Source organism: Leptopilina boulardi, unplaced genomic scaffold (assembly GCF_019393585.1).
Source record: "Leptopilina boulardi isolate dan_hultmark-lab unplaced genomic scaffold, ZJU_Lbou_2.1 LbouV2_80, whole genome shotgun sequence".
Lineage (NCBI taxonomy): Eukaryota > Metazoa > Arthropoda > Insecta > Hymenoptera > Figitidae > Leptopilina > Leptopilina boulardi.
Genome location: NW_026138028.1, coordinates 705,724 through 727,118, shown reverse-complemented (window position 1 = coordinate 727,118; position 21,395 = coordinate 705,724). Strand labels below are relative to the sequence as shown.

Below are 21,395 nucleotides of genomic sequence, written 5' to 3'. Positions count from 1 at the left end.
GTTTGAATCTTTTATGAACTTACCTTTATATTTAATTGCGTTTAACTTTCTCAGTTAATTCTTTATGATTATGAACCTCAAAATATAGTAATTTAAGAAGAAAATTATTACGTCAGTTGATAACAAAATAATATAATAAAAATGTGGTTTTAAGCAATCTTTCAATACGTAAATAATAAAGTTGTAAATTTTGTTTTTTTTTTCATTTTGGTTAAAAATTAAGTGAGTACAAATTTTTTTTATACGTACGAGACCAGAGAAATCATGAATAAGTCAAATTTGCCAAAAAATTGGATCGTTCGCTCGTCCAAAAATTATCCTGATAAAGTATATTATTTTAATACTGTAACAAATAAAACATCATGGGAATTACCTTTAGTTGAAAATCAAAATGAGGTTAGTATAATTTTATTTATATTAATAAATTTAATTAACTAATTTACTAGATCTCTTACAATTTTTAAATATTTACATATTGTAACTTAATTATTTTATTTCTCGCTAATTTAGATACCATCAAAGGAAATTAACAAAAAAAGAAAATTAGAAAAAGATTCTGTATTATCAAGACCAGTAACTCCAGACATGATGCAAGAAAAAGAAAGACCTGTACTTCAAGCAAAACGCAGAATATCATTAATTTCACAAAAAACAACAAATGAAACTCCACAAATGAGAGAAATTCGTGCGAGAATGCTCCAGAAGCAAGCAACATTAACCAAGGGATTAAAATCAACCAAAGAAGATAATTTGAATAAGAAATTGACAGCTAGTAGAAAATTAGAAAACGAAAATACTAGCGATGGGAAAAATTTGAAAGGTAATAAAGTACAAGAAAGTACAATGACATCGCCAGTCAAACAAAAAAGAAGATTTTCCGAAATACCGAAAATCATTCCTAAAAAGCCAGAACGAAGATTATCGACAATTAATTCAAATTCAAACATTAAAGAAGAAGTTTCAGTTAAACCCACAGAAGAAAGTCTAACACCACAAATGCGTTTAATGTATGAAAAATTAAAAGAAAGAAAAGATAAAAAAAATGTATCTACCAAAAAATCGGTAACAAGTTCGTCTTCAAGTTCAAATTCAACATCTTCGAGTTCAGCTTCTGAATCTTCTACTAATTATACTTCATCTTCATCTTCGTCATCAACTTCTAATTCGGCTTCTACATCAAAGAGTAAAACACCAATTAAAACAGTCAAGCCAGCATCAAATTCACCAAAAAAACCACAAACAAATACAGTTCCTATAAGAAAATCTAGACGTTCAAGTTTAAGTCAAATTAATACTATACCCAACAGACAAGTTGCTTCAAATCTTCCAACATTAGGTGAACAAGTAAAGCCTGAAATTGCAAGACCTAAAGAAAAAGTTTTAAAAAGTAAATTAAATGAGAGTCTAACTTCTGCTCGAAATTCCAGACGTACAATATTAATCTCGTCAAAAGAACCAGGTAATTAAAAATATAATTATAATGTAATAAATGTCTACAATTTTATAATTTCAATTTTTTTTTAGAGAAAGATATAAATTTCAAAATTGCAACTCCAACTTCAAATGCTAAATATCCGAAAAATATTGCTAAACAAAGACTTGATGATATTCGTGAAAGTTTAAATTTGAAAAATAAATTAAATGAATCAACATCTGAAAAGCATGTTAATTTAGAAGTGAGACAAAATTATCATCCAGAAGTGTCTTCAGTTTTAAATATACGTAAATTAATAGAAGGTACTATTATATACTTAAAATATATAATATTGTTAATAATAGAATATAATAAAACATTTTTTTATGCTAACAATTTCAGAACCAAGGCCAGAAGTAACTATTTACACAAATGCAACAACACGTGCTAAAAATGTACGAGATAAAGTTTTAACTTATCAAAGTTCCAATGCTGATGTAAATAAACGTCGTTTGGACGATCTTAATGCTGATGAAATAGAACATCAGTCTGTATTTGAAAAGCTCAAGGATTACAGTAATGATCCATATTATGAGGAAATGGAATGGGAACCCATTGAAGATGAAAAAATTATGTATGAGGTAATTTATCGTTTGTTTTCTTCTAATTAAATATTAATAATAATTAAATTTAGAGAAAAAATTCCAAAAATTGGAACACCTCTTGAAAAAATGTAAAAATTAAATTTCAGGTACAAGCAGTACGATCTCAATTATACACTAAATCGATAAATCATACAGATGTTATACAAGAAAATATTCTTGAATTATCAAATAAAAAGAACGAGAAAGTATTATACATTGTTGTTGATACTAATGTTTTTCTCTCAAATTTACCTGTCATTGAGGAGGCAAGAGATACGATGTTTAAAAAATTTGGAAGACCATTTATCGTAGTTCCTTGGACAGTTATACAAGTGAGTTATTAAATTGGATTTTTTGAATTTAAACACTTATTAATTAAATTTTTATATATAGGAATTAGATTTTATCAAGGATGACAAATCTGCAACAAAATCGGAAAATTTAAAATTAAAAGCGAGAAAAGCAGTACAATTTTTACATCAACATTTTTCTACCAAACATCCACGAATTTTGGGACAAACGCCACAGGATGTTATGAAAAATAAAGAAATATTCGACATTGATACACCGGACGATGAAATTTTACAAAGCTGTTTACAAATACATCATTCAGGACGTTCAGTGGTAAAAATTCTTTTTTACTTTTATAATATGTATAATATATATGTAATATTAATTGTTTCTTTTTTTTAGGTGTTACTTTCGTATGACAAAAATCTTTGTACGAAAGCCATGATTCATGATATTGTCACACTAGGACGTGATGATCCTTTTGAAAAAATTGATTTTTTACGAATAGATAAAAGTCCGGGAAATAATTCATTTTCCAATTTATCATTTCATACAGACAGTAATGATAATACAAAAACAGTACTTGAAGAAGAATTATTGATCGCAGATGATATTTATGAGAAAGCAAAGGACGAATTGCGATTATTTCTTTCTCCAATAGTTGTTAGAGAAATGCGTAATTTATTTGGTGATGGCTGGGAACGTTATACAATTATAAGACCACCATGGTCAACAAAAGATGTTCTTAAATGTGCTATAAAACATTGGATGGCGGCAGTTAGTGAATCATTTATGAGAATAGCCGATTCAATAATTAAAGAATTATTCGAAAACATTAATAATCCACCAGGTAAGTGTTTTATTATTAATTATTATTTATTTATTTCTAATAGATAGTTAATACTTTAAACAAAATTTCAGTCGGTGGTAGAAAATTAAAAGGCGTGAATTATTTTTTGGGAAGATGTAGAGATTTATTGCAGACACTTAATCAGGATAAATATCCAAATCTTGTGAATAAAACGACTATGGCAATGGATGTAAGTAATTTATAATTTCTTAAATTTTGAAATTTAATTTAATATTAAATTTAAAAAATGTTTTAAATTTTTTATTAGATTTTAAGAAACAGATGTTTGGAAGAAACGAAAAGAATTTCGGAGAAAAAAATAAGAGATGAAATTGGTTATGAAGACAATATTGCAAGACAAAGTGAAAGAGCTGAAATTGCTTTGGATTATTTCAATAGAGTTTATGCATTTACTCGCGATTTTTGGTAAGAATAAAAACAAAAATAAATCTAGATTATTAGTATCATACATAAAAATAAATGTAATTAATTAATTTCAGTGGTACAGCCGCAGAAGCGATAGAAATGCCTTGTACATTTCTTTTTGAAAAGACTGAGAAAATGTTTCAAGAAAATTTTGTCAAGGATTATCAGCCAGTATTGGCAGCGAATTTAAATCAATTGCTACAACTTTTGAGCTTGTATGTTTTGGTGGCGTTAATTATTTCATCTAAATTATATTAAATGAAATAAATTATTTTTGATAATAATTTTGTTTCTCACTTTTTAGAGCTTTGGAAGATATGGATGGACTAAGACCCGATCACAAGGCTATAAATATTTTAACAGAAGCTTTAGTAACATTTTTACCCGATGATTTTAATAAATCAAGTACAGAAATAACGTCACTTGATTTATATTATTTAATAAAGACAAAGCAAGATGTTATGAAAAGAGGTTTAATGCAGTTACAAGATTTGAGTCAACAATTTTGTCGAATGGCAAGTTTCAGGTGTAAATAACAAGTATATTATATTTTGTTGAACGTTATTAAAAAAAATTTCGAGTCTTAAAGGCCTCAACAAGTCACGATATAATTATTAAGATTATTTATCATTTTGCTCTTTAAAAGCAATATAAGTATTATAGTTAAATACATTCAAATTTAAGTTCCTAAAAAAAAACAAATTTTATTTTTGCATTGAATTTTTAACATTCAGAGTGGTATACGAAAATTCAAAAGTATAAAAAAGAATTGTTCTAAACTTGATTATTTTAGTTTTAGTTTTTTGTTCAACGTTAGAAAGTGAAAATTTGTTTTTTTTATTATTAATACTAATTTCATGCATTTAATGCAATCACATGTTACGAGTTGAGAAAGAAAATACAAAAGAAATTGGTACATTATTAAAAAAAAAAAAAAAAAAAAAAAAAAAAAAAAAAAAAAAAAAAAAAAAAAAAAAAAAGTTTATCTAAACTTGTAAAGAATTTTTGTACGAGATTGTTATAAAATAAAAACAAATTTATGAATTAAATTTCTTTTGGTAACTTTTTTAAAACAGTTAAGATTATTACTTATTATTATAGAATAGTTTCCATAGAATTTCGAAATAAAATGATTTATTATTTATTTGGAAGATTATAAAATTATAGCACAGCCGTAGCATTATAATTATAGTCAGTCTGTTTTTTGGAAAAACAATATTTGAGACTGAAATTTATTATCTATCTCTCTAATTTTTATAGAGAAAAGGAAAACCTTCTTTGGGTGGTAAGAGCCAATTGTCTTTGGCATAATTCACATGTTTTGTTTCAATAACATGAAACGTGTAAGCATGACGAGAAGATTCACTTCGATTTTGATTTGATAAATGTACAGTGAGACCGTGAATTAAAATACAAGTTCCCTTACGAACTGGCACTGGTCGAAAGTTACTTAAAGAATAACATGGAGCTGGTGAATCGTATATTATTAAATCCTCCGATTTTGGATCTTTATTTCTAATATAACGTCTATGTACTCCGCTCAAATGTGATCCTGGCGCAATCCAAAGACATCCATTTTCCAGTGTTGCATCGTCAAGCGCAATCCAAAAGCCAATGACTTTCACGGGATCAGTGAGAAGATATGTTGCATCCTGATGAGGAATGACTATGAAAAACATTAAATAATTTAAGAAAAATTAAATTTCAATTTTATAATTAATTAAATTATACACTATTCAAACCTTTCGAACCAATTCCAGGATTTTTGTAAATGTACATTGATTGACAAACTGCAGGTTCTTGTAGATCCAATTGAAATGCAACTTCTTTTACTCTTTCATCAAAAGTATATTTTCTGAATTTTGGATTCAACCAATGAAGAGCATGTCCTACCTATGCAATAAGGTAATGATTTATTACCTGTCTTTAATATATAATAATTAGCTATTTTTATTTTTCAAACCTTATTAAGAGAAACTCTTGGATGAACTTTTAATTTTCCATCATTTTCTAAAGCTTCATTTTCAAAAAAATAGCTCATTTTATTTGCACTCTCCAAAAAATATCGATCCTTATTCTGTAAATGAAAAATTTATTTACTTTTTAAGAAATAAAATAATTGACAATTTTATCATTTAGATATACCTGTTGCATTTCTTCAGTACTAAAAATTTTTCTTTCATTCTCTAAAGGGAGATTAGTTGTAAATTCTTCACCACATGATTTTAACTCTTCTATTTCATCAGGTTGCAAAAAATCTTCCATAACTACATAGCCATCTTTTTCAAACTGGAATTTAAAGTTTATTTATAAAATGAATTATATTAAAATTATTTTTTAAAAACTTGAATAACAAATTGAAATGAGAATAATTTAACAAGCTCGCACAAATAAACCAAATTGAAGTCACAGGTCGCTCTATTTTGACACAGATCGGATAATCAGACCTTTTCCGGGTGGCAAAATAGTGGAACGAATTCAAGTAGAACAAACGACTTTGCAGTGATAGAAATAAAACGGAACAATTCTAATAACGCATTGTCATAAAGAATTTTCCTCGATTTCGGTATTGATTGTTTATGATTTAAAATATACAATTGACTCGGAAGAAATGATAAATATTAACATATATCTAATGGATCAATGACTTGTATGATCTCATTATAATTCAACAGCTAGATTTGCAGTAGTGTAAATTATAATTAACATATCCGGGATGTAGTTTTGTTTTAAGTGTTGCACTCGTATGTTTAATAATAGAATGACTTCGATAAGGGTAAACTAAAAATAGCACATGCAAAATACTTTTGCGAAAAGGTCTTGGTATTTTTTTTATGTTGTTTGCATTATTTTTATTATTATTATTAATGCGGGTCCGGAAGGCCCCTACTGATATAAACAGGCCCAACCAGTACATATGACCCGGCTTTATATATGGAAAAACATGTTATAATATATTTTTAGCAAACCAAAAGTATTAAAAATAAACTCACAAACACAAAACTTGCACTTGTAAACAAAAATTGAAGATTATTATCTCCCGTTAAATTTTATTTATTATGGAGGACATATTATATGATTCATTCTGGAATTTTAACGATGTATTTTTATTTTTTAATAAATATGTGAAAGTAATTCAGATTCCTGATGGCGTTATTTTCGCTATTACATATACATATATATTTTCTTGCCTTTCCTGCTTTACTTTGCAGTTCTCAACTACCTATTTCGGGACAAGGAATGAAGATATGTACATATACCTTGGAATTTACAAGTAATGAAAGAGACAAAAATAAGGTACGAGATATTTTTATTATATTCTTTTGAAATCCGGTTCGCGTCTTGGAATCACATATACGTGTTTCTATATCTTCATTAAGAACAATCATATTATGATATAACAATAAGATTTTTAATAATAAAAAATATATGTGTATAACGATTTTCGAAAAAAAATTTCCATCTCAATGAATTAATTTGGTTGACATAAAACTTGTCAGATATTAAAATAGGATTATTGGATTAAAATGGCATTAAAGTAAGATCACAATTTTCTGTGTTGACAAATATCTGAAACGAGTTTTTTTTAATGTAAAAGAAAATAAAAACAGAGGACTCCTTTTGATGGCGAGAAAAAGGCCTTGCTCTTGGAGAAGGTTGAAGATTTCTTCTCTTTGTACCAAAATATAAACAGCAAAAAAAAGAGCACGCCAACGCAAGTCACACTTGCGAAGATGACGCAGAATGTAGCTGACTCTCAAATTCCTTTATAGAAACGAAATTCTTGGAATACTTTCTTGATCAGATCATGATGATTTTGTGTCGAATAAAATGTATGTATGCGAATGCATGTGCGATTCAAGTTTAAAATATAGTTTCCTCATTCCATGTGGGTCGCGAGCCACAAGGTTGACGATTCACATAGATTTTCACTGCCAATTCTTTATATAAATAGTTCTTCTCTTTTATAACAAATTAATCCAAATTAGTTCCTTCTCATTCATTCAATTAACCTTTTCATCATTACTATCATTTAGTAAATATTTACTTGAAATATACCATTTTTATAGTTCAATCAAATAAACTAAATTCGAAATAATAATTTTATAATAATTATTCTTTTATAAAATAAATGTTTTCTAAAGTGTACAAATATATCTACAATGTCATGACATGAGAATAAACATTTACACAGCAAAGTTGATAAGACAATAAAAATTATTTTCTTGTTTTTCATAAATGGGTATGTCCCACTTTTTGGTCATTTAGGTAACATAATATTAATATAACATTATAAAACTATTATTTTTAATGGCAGTTAAAAAAGTTAATATAGACAATTAAAACTATTAAAAGACATTTATAAAATATTACCTGTTTGTAGATGTCCTTCATGTCAGAAAAAAAGATGAATAGAATTGAAAATATATTTTCGATAATGTTTTGACAACAATTACTATAATGACTGTGTGAGTCGATGATGAAGACACGTATTCAATGATTCTGTGGATCGATCTAGACTACAAGAACACTTGGTCTAAACGAAGCAAGCCAGCCAGAGCAGATCAAAAGAGGAAAGTGCTCCACTGTAACTTGGCAGTCCCCTTATCTGCTTGGATAAAACTTAATTTATCTCATTTGTTTTCTTTACATTTAAATTCATGTTTATTACAAACCTTTCCTTCAATAATTATATTTTTAAAATTTCATTTTAGTGTTATAAAGATGTTTTTATATAAAATAATTTAATACACATATATAACGTTATTTTATTAATTTATAATAATTTATAATAATTTTATTAATTTTATTAAAATTCAGTCAAGAAATATGGAATATAAAAATATTTTTTTATAGTCCAGGATTTTTACTCACATATTGGAAATTTTAAAAAACCTAACAAAATTTTTAACCAAAAATATAATTAAAAAATAGTAATAAAAAAAAATTGTTTATATAGCAAGGGAAATAGTATATAAAATATATATCCTGAGCACGTGGGTTGGTAGTGATCATAATAATAGGTCTCTGGGTTAACCAATCTGTTTGTGTTATTTTCCGCTCTTCTTGGTCTCTCTTTTACTCTCTCATTCTTAATATTATATGCTATCTTTTTACATTTACAATTTAGATAATCTTACATACATATATATATATCTAAAGTTTTTCAAATTTTGTTAAATTTTAAATATTGTACTTTATAGGTATATTTTTTTATTCTTTTTTTTATTAAATACCGAAATATAAAATTAATAGAAAACTTTGATTTAAAAAAAAATAACTTTTCCTGAATAGTAGATTTTTTTCAAATTTGAAATTCTAATTCAAGTAAAAAATACTTTAATTGATATAATCATAATGAAAAACGTGTCCAACTAATAATGGCGTGGGGGGAGGGGATTTCATTATAACTATATAGTGGCAACGAGATGTTAATGACCCTCTTCAAAAATAAATTATATACATACTTAAAAACGATAAAGTGATAATCATGATATAAATTAAAAGAATTTCTATCAATTTTTTAAGTTATTTCTTATTATGCGTGCGATATACATTTACTTCCTCATTTTTTATTTTTACACCAATGATAAATATATAACATTTTGTACTATATGGTCCATTTTAGATGAAGCGGACAACCCTGATTATGATTACTTTTAAATATTACAAATTTTATATTAAAAATTCACTAAATTAAGGAAGATGTGTGAATTTTGTAGTAAATTTAATAACGATATCAATTTTATTATAATTCTTATTATATAATATTTTTTATACCTATGACTATTGTAATATGATTATCAAAATTGTGGAAAACAATTTAAATTAAGATTAAATTGTCAATAAATATTTTTAAATAGGTATGTATTCTTATTGTTCTCAATTTCAGAATAAAGTTTTTTTAAGCACAGTTTTTCATATTGTCAATAAAAAATTTCAATCCTTTGCAAAATAAAATTTTATACCACACATGCTCGAAAAACTCGTTTTATTGATACTGTGAAGCGGGTTGTAACTCGAAGTTTACGTGTTAGGTACACATCGAAAAAGTTAACAAATCATCTTTTTTTTCTTTTTTTTTTGCAAAAAAAGCAAGGTCTGAGAATTAAATATAATCTACATATTATTTTTGGTAATTTTTTCTGGAATAAAGTGCAAACACGTGTACTAATTTACATTACTTTTTTAACATTATCCTAGAATGAATAATTTTTTTGTTTTGCTTTTCAGTTTTTTTCTATCGCAGACTGGAATGTTTGTGATAAATGCAATAAATATATTATAACAGTGATTACTTTAATAATCTTAGATAAATGTTGTTAAAGTGAATGATTTTAGTTGCACCGGGATGTCCTCTGTGTACACCGGACTGGACCGACCGGGTCGAGAAGTCGTGGTAGGGAACTCTGACTGACAATCGACAGTCGTTCACTATCTGAGTAGTAGTACGCTCGGTGTCACGCTGGACACTTCTCCCTTTTATACTATCTATATACATATATTTATATTAATCCCAACAAACCCTTTATTTTCTTCTTCCTTCAGTGTTCTTTGATACTTTTTTTTTATTTAAAATGTCTTTCTCATTTAAATCTCAAACAAATTAAGTAAGTAAGCAACAGTAGAAAAAAAAAATTATTGTCATTTGAAAAAAACGAAGAAATTTTCAAATAAAAAAACTATAATCATGAAAAAAAATTGAGACAGTAAAAATTCTTCTTACTGCAAGTATAAAAAAAGTATTAGAAAAAGAAAGAAAGAGAGAGGGAGGGAGGGAGAGAGAGAGTGCATGCGTAGATGTAAAAAAGGGAGAACGATATAGGAGAAAGAAGATAAGAATTGTTCTCCGAGACACCTGGCGCCAAGTCACCCTCTTATCGGCCCCACTGTCGTTCACCCTCGACTCGCTGGTCAGAGGGTCAATCATCCCTTCTACCTGTCCACAACTCGCACTCTCTTGCAGTTTTGCCGGCGATCGATTTCGCAGACTACAAGCAAAACAGCCTTTGAACGCTTTCGAGAGGTATATAGGCTCAGATAAAGAAAAGGCTAAGAAAAATTTTAAGAAATTTCAAAAAAGAAATTTTTTTATTTATTTATTTTGTGAAAAAGAAGTTCAAAAAAGTTCTTCTTTGAAATTAATCCCAGTGCCGATGAGGAACACTTGGCGAAAAAGATACTATTATCTGAAAAAATTGAACGGTAGAAAAATCTGCCGTAAAGGAAAACAATTTATCAAGAGGGAAAGAATCGATTAAAGATCGAAACTTTTTGGAGGACAAGAAAGAGAGTGAGAGAGAGAGGGAGAGAGGGGAAACAGGAGAACATTTCCAAAGGTAAAATTAATTACAATATGCATGGAGAGAGAAAAAAGAAAAGTTAAATTTACTAAAAATGTAAATAGAACAACCCAGTAAATTTTACCAACTTGTTAGATCAACTAGTTCTGATAATATGGGTTAGTATTGCTTTATATAAAATATATATATATATTGCGGAGAACCTTGTAAATTTAATTTTTCTTTTAACATGAAAAATTTTCTATTATTTATTTATTATTATTTTTATTTAAAATGAAAGAGAAAATTTGTTTGAAATTGGATTTATTATAATTTTCAATAATATTTCGAAAGCAAATTAAAGTCCATTTTGATATTGTTAAATGACAATCTACGTTCAGTGACCTTTGTTTTGATAATATAATTTTTACTTGTTTTGAAGTTGTTTCCTAGCAGTTTTTTAATAGATAGTGTGATGGTTTTTCTTGAATTTATTATACATTCATCTTCTGAGGTATTCTGTTTTGAGCAGTACATATATGTACATATACATAAATATAAAGTTATTTCCGTGATATTTTTGAACCTATCATGACAGGCGGATTAGATACATGTTAGTTAAAATTCTAAGAAAACAATTTTTATACCTATTAAAATTCTATTTTCATAGGATTATATTTATAATTCTTTTAATGTGACACTATAATTTATTTCTTATTGTGGATAAAATATTTAAAGAAAATAAATTTCTACTAATAGTTTTGAATTCTATACTAATTTTTAACCAAAATCATGTTAAAGTCAGTTTCTTATTTTTTGTCAATATCTTTCGAAATCATTAAAGATAGCATATTTAATATGTACAACCATTTGACCTCTTCTATCTTTTCGAGAATTACTCTATATTATCTATTTATTTGGTCGATATATGTAAAACGTGTCAACTCTCTAAATCTGAATTAGTAAAAGTTTTAACTAATTTCAATTAGTGTCTGTCTTTTTTTGTGAATGATTAACAATTTAATTAAGAATTAAAACATTCTTTTTTCTAATTTATTGTAGTAAAACTAATTCGTTGCAAAAACTGAGGCACTAATTTAAATTTAGTTAACATTTTTAATACTAATACTGATTATTAGCCGTTTTATTAATTTGCGAAATTTTCTATATATGAAAAACCCATAAAATCGATATGAAAATTATTTCAAGTACATATTATTGTATCTATATACTGACGAACATTTTAGTTACTGATTTATTGTTATAACAAAAGGTCATACACTATTGGCAACGTCTTGACATTGAATTTCAGATAAATTATAATCTCCAACAATTGAATATATATTATATTTAGTCTTACAATTTATTTATTGAGGAGGAGCTGTATACGTTCTCAAAATGATCTTTCACTGATTTTTAGTATTAGTATTTTAACTAGAATAATAGTGAAACTTTCGCTGTTCCAGGTAAAAAGTTTTAGTGAAAATTCGATTCGATTTTTTAAAGTTTAGTCAAAATTCGTGAAAGCAATTTTTTCCTGAAATATTAACTAATCTCTAATTTTGAATAAGTAAAAAATGTAACAAGGAAATTAAACAGTCACGCGGGGCTATTGACTCTAGTTATTCCTAAGTGACTCATTTTGATTCCTATAAGTGAATCTTAAAAAAAATTGCGAGCCATGAATCATGAAATTAAGGGGTAATTTTTTTTATAATAAGCAAACACTCTCTATTGGTATATAAAATATGACATTAAACTTGGCCGTTACTGTGGTAATATAAATCTAATTGCAATTTAGATTATAAATGTTATAATACACTATCATTATTTTGAAACAATAAAATGTTAATTGTATAGATTATAAACTGGGTTATAAGTATTATATGATCTGTTTTCGTTCTATACATATAATTCGAATTCTACATAATTTATTATTTTTTGTTAAAATATAAGATGATGCAATAATTCATAAAATGTCATTATCTTTATGAATTTAAAAAATAAAGATTCGATGTGTGCTTTGGAATATCTTACCTAATTGCTAAGAATTTTTAATGTGTGTGAAAATGTTCAATTCCACATGAATAAATATTAGTTTTGTTTACATTATACATACGCACATTGAAAAGAGAAAAATTGAATTGGTTTAGGTGTAGATAGAATTGAAACTAGGTTTAATGCAACTTTCATTGGCTCTCTCTCTCTGCTCTCGTTCATACGGCTATAACCTTCGGACTGTTTAATTCCACCTATGGAGAGGGATTAGCCAATAATAGTGCTTCCCTTTGTGTGTGTAAGTGTGATTCAAAGCGCGAGTTGAACAATCATTGCTGTATCTCTCATATATATATATATGGGTGATTCTCCGCGTAGCGTACAATGTAGTTATTGCTATTAATAAAATTTTTTTTTACAATTTAACAAAAATTAAATTATAATCTGCTGAGGCTTCCCCATGACGCACAAATAATATCAATCTTTTTCAATCTGTTTCGTATTCACGGTATTTATACTTGCTAAATTAATTTAACAGAAAATATTAATAATTATTGAATTTATTGCAAAATATGTGAAGATGATGATTATGTATGTAATTGGATCTTTAAAGGTGTAAAAACAAAAAAATCAATTATGAAATTAAATATAGTTAGTTAGTTGAATTGGAATTTTGTTTATTTCAGAATAAGATTAACATCAATTTCATAGAAAAAAAGAACATATTAGGTCCCACTGCTTTTTGAAGGGATATGAGTGAAACTGTCCCAAATTCTGTATTATCCTTATTTTGTACATAAGGGTACAATCTTTTCGGTAATGTTTGTATAAGATCAGAAGATATGATTTCCCGCTATACATATACATGACGTTTAAGTTTCACGGCTAAAAATAGCCAACTCATTTGAAAAATTTTATTTTTTTCATAATTTATATGCATCTCATAATAATAATCAAGAGAAGTTGAATCAAAACCCGTTTTTGCGGAACTTTTCGACTGTTCGTATATGTACATACAGACTTTTACTTGTACAATTGAGAGGGATGTGAGAGAGTAGGAGAATATGGAAAATTAAGAAAGAGAGAGGGAGAGGGAATATTGGTAGGGAAGGAAACAGCATAAAACTGAACAACACTTTTGTATGTCTTTTAAAAGTAGCCAGACTCGTTTGTGGTTATTTTTAGACGTCCTTATCGGGAATGCACTATTATTAACCTCCGAGTGTATCTCAAAACAAACTGCTATCCATACTGCTGAATTAATATACATATACATATACATACATACTACTATATACATGTATATCAACATATTTTGAACAATTTTTTTAATTACAAAAATTGTTATTAGGAAGTTGGTATTAATAAATCAGAATCTTATTTTGATAAAAATTTTTAGCCAGCAATTTTCATATATGATAATCTGGATAACAATAATTCGATAACATGCACGTATTCACGGACAATTTACAATTAATATACCTATATATATATTTATGTGAAAGTTTCAGAAAGTAATAAACACTTTCGGACTTCAGTCTCAATTAACTTAAAACTGATAAAATGTCTCTTTTCTAAATCAAATTTACATGACTCTTGACTCTTTGTTGCGATAACTAATTGAAACTTTTCTTTCATCACGATGTTGAGACTATTATTATTATTATTATTATTATTGTATATACCTATATAGTAGGAAACGTAATTGTAATTGTAATAGTTTAGAAATTCAATTAATGAAAATCTGAATTTTCTGAAAATATAATTTTTAGTTTAATCGCAAAAAATGAAAATTTTGTCTTAAAACAATACAAATAATTAACTCATAAACAGATTGTGTAAAGAAAAAGAAAGAGATTTTATGTCATTGAACGTTTCGGACTTATTCCACAAATTTCTGATCTATAAATAAAAATTTATCAACAAATTAGATAGACATTAAAACCACCAGTCAACAGATACAAGAGGATCCGCCATGATTTCAGAACTTTCATTTATTTATAAATATAATAATGTAAATATTTTCAAAATATGTTAAGTATATATATATATATCTAAAAATGGAGACATGCAGTCAAATATTATCAGTATATGTATGGAAAAGAATTTAAAATTATCTTCTACTAATATAGTACATTCATAACAATGGATATAAAGAAAATAAAAGAAATGATAAAATAGAATCTCTCTGACATTAGAAGTGATTAGAAGTGAATTTTTGCACTAAATGAAGAATAAACTTTATATGAATGAATCATTGATAAAATGGGTCAACTTTACATAGAAATAATTAAATAAAAAAACAGACAAAAAGAATTTCTATGAAATTATTAAAATAAAAGTTTTTATACAATAATGCTGTTACACAAGAAGTAGACGTATACGACCTTATTTCATACATGAGGGTATAAATATATATATATTGCGTTCCAGACGTTGTCTGGTAATCGTTGTTATTGTTACGCTAATACAACTCATCTCTTTATAACTAGCACATATTCAAGAAAATCAATTTTAGTTATTTATTTAAAAAAACTTTACAATATTAAACGATTTTTTCATCATATTCTTCTAAAACTATTAAAATTATCTTTTTCCTACACTCTTATCAATAACTGTTTAAATATGAATCATTATAGAACAGTGAAAAGTAAGAAATAATTATATTTCTTTAACAAATTTTTTACCATGGATTTTTGTGCAAAAATTCAGTTTCTTTCATCTAATTATTACACAAAAAGAATAAGTTCACTAAAATTTGCTTAAATTATTTTCTATTTTTGAATATGACAAAAAGTTGGAAAATTGTTCATTAACTTTTTCTAAAATTTCATAAACTTTTATTTGTACACAGTTGCGCCACCAACCTGGCTCATTTTTTCTGCACATCAAAATGAGTAGCGTATGCTACTCTTTTTGAGTTCAGATTTTTTCTGTGTATGCATGTGTAGTAAATTGAACGTCATAGAGATTAACAAAAGTTTGTGGAATCTTAGAAAAAGTTAATATAAAATTTTCTAACTTTGCTTGGAGAACAAGTGTAAGTTACATTTTTACATTCTTTGCGTGTGTTTTTATTATTATTATTTAAATTCAGATTCAATATAAATTTCATTTTTATCGAAAGATTTATATCTAAAATAGACATTATAGTAAAAATGTAAAAAAAAAATTTTTATTTATATGGATATAGGAAAAAAAGTAAAACGACAGCGACACGTTGATGGCAATGCACTCGAGGATTTGCCCCATCATCGTTTATATGAAACGATAAATATATACAATATGTTTGAATACTCAGCTGAATGCAAACAGCTCATTCTTGTGTGTATTTATGTCACTGACATGCTTGTCTATTAAGAAAAGTAAGAGAAAGACAACAAATATGTATTTTTTGCACAAGATTCCTTTCTTACATTGTTGTACATTATTATTATCGTCCTAACACTTTGGTGATACTCTTACTCGACATGACACCCGGGAATATCCAATCTCATTGTAAACACGATTGTTATTCGAGGAATATCCCCAACACACATATACATTATACGTAAATGTATATATACTGCTGCATATATTTTTTGGAACTAACTATTTGTCCTCAACAAAAAAAAGATTTACTTTTATTATAGATTATTTATTTCAATAAGGAACATAAAGATTAAAATAATTCCCTGATTTAATCAGTTTTGAATTGAAATGGAATTCGCCATATATATGTACATGAAACAAAATAGTTACTATTTCATAGCTTTGGCTTATATTAGACCAGAGATTACTAGATCAGTAGATGACATAATCATTCTGTTTACGAGTCATAAATGTGTAGAGAAGGCCTTGTTTCCGATTGCAACAACTAACTAAAAGCAAGGGTGATTTGTTATAGTACCTCTATATAATAGTCCGATAGTCCAACTTATCGTTAACAGAAGAAAATTCTTATCGTAGGTCCACGTGGATAAAATACTCACAAAAATAACCCAACAATATTAGTTATTAAAGGCTGAAAATATATTTGATTATTGAAATTTAAAAAAATAATCTTCTTTCGTTTTGACATATGTATAAATAGTGTATATATATATATATACTATGTTTAAGTCAATCGCAAGAAGTTTGAGGTCAAGAATTCCAGCCTTGGTTTTGCAAGATAAATAATAATGATTTCATTAAAAGCGGATTTTTATAATTATCACAAATTAATAAAAAAAAAAAAAACATTTGTCATGTTGCAGAGTTCAGTGGAAGCGAGCTCAAGTTTCAGTTTAATCAAGGGCAACGAGAGCCATGAACGAGTCTGTTGTGGCTTTTCTGATGATGTTGTTATTAGGGTCAGGTCAAACGTTCCTGACCCATAGATCCATAAGACAAGTTGAGATCAATTTATCCAAAAATCAAAATTATTCCAATCTCACACCAAAATCAACAATATCATCATCATCATCATCATCGAATTCTCCAGAGACAACAACAACAACAACACCAAACGAATATATTTGCATAGAAATCTCACCAAATCTTCCGCCTTGCAATTACAACAAGTAATTATAATTATTTTTAAATGAAAACAATTTTTTTATTTTTCCAAAGCATATTTAATGTTTAACAACATTTTTATTATAGGGTTGAGAATTCAATGGTGGAGAAGGAGACTCTTAAACAAATTCATGCGAAGAGAAAAAGAGATATCCCAAAATCATTAATAGTTTATAAGATAGAAGGATGTAGACCTTCACGGTAAGTTTACTCACTATTATATAATAAAATGCGAACATGTGTTTGTATTTTACTGATTTTTGCTTAAAAACTTTTACAGGTTACCTTTTCGATACCCATATTGTAAGCCCGAGGAATCGACAAGTCCATTTGCAAAAATACAAAATTTACGTCCATTTAAACCAAAAGAAGTTTATAAAACTGCTCCTCAAGTTTTTCCAAAAATCAACCACACCGATTGGTTAGAGCAAATGAAGCAACTACAATTAGAACATCAAATTAAAACTCAATTCGAAGACAAGCCTGTAAATATATGATTTAAGTTATAATTTTTCCTCAAAAAATAATAATAATTTTAGTGATTTAATTTTAATTTTATAATTTTAATGATAGAACGTCCAAGGCAAAACAAAAAGGACTCAGGTGAGTCCCTCCGAAGTCACCTTATAAAATTGTTATGGATTCAGATAAACGCAAAGTTAAATATACAATATGGTTCGAAAGGTGAAGAAACAAGCTTTCAGTGCATGCAAAAATCAAATTACTAAATTCAAACGCCAGGGCTAGGTAGCTTGAAGAAATTGAACCTTTTTATCGGGTTTTTTCAAAAAACTGTAAAAAATATAAAACTGAAAATTTTTTAAATAAATAATTGTATTTCATTTTTTCAACTCTTTTGAAGAGAAACTGACTAAGAAAACAGTGCCCGTGCAGAAATTCGCCAACGTGGACCCTGCCAGGGCCCTTTCAAAATTTCTGCACGGGTGGTTTTTCTATATTTTTTATCAAATTTACGAATCACTTTTTTTTGCTATGTTACATAGAAAAATTTTCTCGATATACTTCAACTCTAGGCAGTGAGTACAAACAAGTTTTGACTTATCTCTTTTTAAATACGCTTCTGTTTAAGAGTATTGCTGGTAGACCCTTCGGGCAAGACGGGCGCTTGTATGTTCTATCATTAATCCACATATGTTTCTAAAATAATAAGCAAATCCCCTGTTTCCAGAATGCCAGTGAGAACAGAATTAAACAAAGGCAAATATTCGAAAAATATAATTCAAACAAAATTTGGAACAACATTCAAGATGGTGCTGATGACGAAGAAGAAGAAGAAGAAGTCTACAAAGAAAAGAAAAGACTATCCAATATGAAAAAAACAATACACAAAACACAAAAAAGAATTGAAGAAGATATTCAAGAAGCAAGAGGTCTGGATCAAGAATTAGATAAACTTGTCGCTGAATTGGAATTTCCTTATTCAAGAGCAATTCCTTTTGATCCGGAAAAATTACAAGTTGCAAGAGTAGGAAGTGAATTTCCTTATTCAAAAGCAATACCATTTGATGCTGAAAAATTACAAGTTGCACGAGAAAGAAGTATCATTCATCCATATTGGAAGGATATTCTCTATAGAATGCAAAATAATTACCAACTTCCACATAATTTCGATGACTATTCCGATGAATTATTATCATCATATGAAAATAATTTTCTCTATCCAAAAAGAAGTCATCATTCACGAAAATTACAAAGTGTACATAATAATTATATTAACAATAATAATAATAATAATAATATTAATAATAATAATAATAATAATATTCATTCAAAACAAATTTTGAGCAATATTATTAACGAAGAAAGTACGACTCGAGAAAAATTAAATAGACTCAGTAGCGATAATTGGGAGAGAGAAAAGAAGACTTTTCTTCAAAAAGAAACTAATTATCATCAAAAACCAATGAGACTTAGGAAAAAACTGCAACATCAATCTCGATCTTCATTAAAGGATAAAGAACATAAATTTCATTATACAAACAATAGAATTGAAGAAATTGAATCCATTGGCGAAGGGAAACCTCATTATTTGTCTAGAAATTTAAGATTTATTGAAGAAGGTAGAGAATTTCCATATACAAAAGCAATTCCATTTGACGCTGAAAAACTTGCCATTGCTGCTGCAAGAAAAAGTGATTTATCAAAACAAGCATTTCATTCAAAATTATCGACAAATTCAAAAGAACATATCTCTAGAAAGCCTTTGGCTTTTAACGCTGGCAACAATTTGTCTCCATTACTTTTTGTTCCGTACAACAGTAGAAGACCTTCAATTCATCATTCAAAAAATCAACGAAAAAAATCATCTTGAAAATATTTTTTTTTTCTAATTATCAATAAAAATGCAAAGAGTCGGAAAGAAGATTTTTTTTCCTAAAAATTTTAATTCATTTCTTAGTTCAAATCTTAAAACTTCAACTTGACAATTGTTCAAAATTAATTACAATTTTATGAAATTAAGATTTTGAAAATTATTTCTTTTACTTTCTACATTTGTTCCGACTCTTTAAATCCTCTTTAAGATTATCTGAAGATATTTGCTGCAATTATCTGCAGCAACATTTTCACAATTCACATTCCTTTTTTTGTATTTTGACTTAAACGTGTAATATTCCATCGCAAAAGACTACCGCACATAAAAAATACAAAGAAAAAAAGTTAAAAAAAAAAAGAAAAAAAAAGAAAATTCATGAGAGAAAAATAAAAGAGATTCTTATACTTTTGTAGGTGTAAGATGTAATTTATTTTAAATAGGTCTGCATCTTTTAAAATCAGATTGCATTGTTGTTTATTATAAAAAATAATGTGCTGTGGCCTTTGACATTAAAAAAGCTCGATTTTAATTTGCATGTATATCTTCTTCATTAATTTATTTTTTTGTCTCGATTATAAAAAGGGGCTGTGCAAGTGACTCATTTTTTTTTAAAAAAAGGCTGACTTTTTTGTCCTTATTGTTGCCTTTATATTATTTCGATGCAATTTGTACCGATCTCGACTTTGCACGGAAAAAAATATCGGCCGAAATAGCAATATGTATAATGTTACAAGTTGCAATTTTAATTTAATTTTCTTGAAATTCAGAAAATATGAAATATTTATCTTCTGATAAATGAAAAATTGAAACTTGTTACAAAAGTAGTTTTTATAATTAGTTATAATAAATAAATAAGTTTTAATTACAGTAGAATAGTAATCGCTTATCGAACGCATAAAAAAATTACATAAAATTGACTCAAACCCATGTATTTTATAGCTTATTTATAGCTTCTTGCTATATATAATAGACTCAGTAGTCAATATCTCAAAAAAATGCTAATATTTTTTTCTGTGTGCGATCCGCATGGAATATGTGATATTACTTGAACTACGCATTAAAATAGTCAATTTGTGATCGACCTGTAGTCTTAAAATTGTGACAGCAGGTGACAAATATTCGCCAGCGCAAAAATCTAATAGTGAATTCTAGAAGTAGATTGTAAAATGTATATCGTTAATTACGTATAAAAGTTTCCTGGAACTTTTTTTAAATTATAGTTTACAAATTTGTAAGTAAAATATTTGTATAGGATTCACTCGTCAAATTTCATCTCTCTCTCTCTCCCCCCCTTCTCTCTCTCTCTCTCTCTCTCTCTCTCTCTCTCTCTCTCTCTCTCTCTCTCTCTTATTTCTCCATTTCATTGTTTTCTCAAAGTCATGTTGATGATATATGTATAGTTAAGCATTTAACAAACGTAACATATGTAATTTCTTTTTAATTTATTGTCAACTGCGCATATATAATCATTATTCACTCGATATATATTATATAGCTCTTTGATTGTTTATATTGCGATTTTAATAATATAATGTTACAAAAAAAAAAAGTTTTGAGTGAGGGTATTAGATAATTTTTTTGTAATAATAAAATACAAGTAAATAAATAAATTATATAT

The 21,395-nt window shown here is 27.2% G+C and overlaps 3 protein-coding genes across 5 annotated transcripts; 2 read left to right on the top strand and 1 right to left on the bottom strand.

The window, feature by feature from the left end:
* Positions 1-39: 39 nt before the first annotated feature.
* On the top strand, positions 40-4,228 carry LOC127290776 (transcriptional protein SWT1). The gene is made up of 11 exons (XM_051319565.1): positions 40-396; positions 511-1,459; positions 1,525-1,737; positions 1,817-2,055; positions 2,166-2,390; positions 2,452-2,682; positions 2,752-3,199; positions 3,271-3,389; positions 3,468-3,625; positions 3,700-3,840; positions 3,930-4,228. The coding sequence occupies exons 1-11, from the start codon at positions 265-267 to the stop codon at positions 4,159-4,161; spliced, it is 3,087 nt and encodes a 1,028-aa protein (XP_051175522.1). The 5' UTR covers positions 40-264; the 3' UTR covers positions 4,162-4,228.
* A 514-nt stretch (positions 4,229-4,742) lies between these two features.
* Positions 4,743-13,076, bottom strand: LOC127290780 (uncharacterized). Its single transcript, XM_051319573.1, has 6 exons — positions 12,946-13,076; positions 8,000-8,234; positions 5,771-5,914; positions 5,589-5,702; positions 5,368-5,518; positions 4,743-5,291 (listed from the first exon to the last, which is right to left on the bottom strand). Exons 2-6 carry the CDS (start codon positions 8,018-8,020, stop codon positions 4,873-4,875), a joined length of 849 nt encoding a protein of 282 aa, XP_051175530.1. The 5' UTR covers positions 8,021-8,234; positions 12,946-13,076; the 3' UTR covers positions 4,743-4,872.
* Positions 10,037-21,031, top strand: LOC127290778 (putative uncharacterized protein DDB_G0293878). Of its 3 annotated transcripts, none has more exons than XM_051319570.1 (5): positions 10,037-10,236; positions 17,142-17,447; positions 17,530-17,643; positions 17,723-17,927; positions 18,632-21,031. In XM_051319570.1, the coding sequence occupies exons 2-5, from the start codon at positions 17,194-17,196 to the stop codon at positions 19,772-19,774; spliced, it is 1,716 nt and encodes a 571-aa protein (XP_051175527.1). In that variant the 5' UTR covers positions 10,037-10,236; positions 17,142-17,193; the 3' UTR covers positions 19,775-21,031. The 3 variants fall into 3 exon arrangements, with proteins under 3 accessions (XP_051175527.1, XP_051175525.1, XP_051175528.1); XM_051319568.1 differs by having other exon boundaries at positions 10,038-10,965; XM_051319571.1 differs by lacking the exon at positions 10,037-10,236 and adding an exon at positions 13,277-13,414.
* The last annotated feature ends 364 nt before the right edge of the window (positions 21,032-21,395 follow it).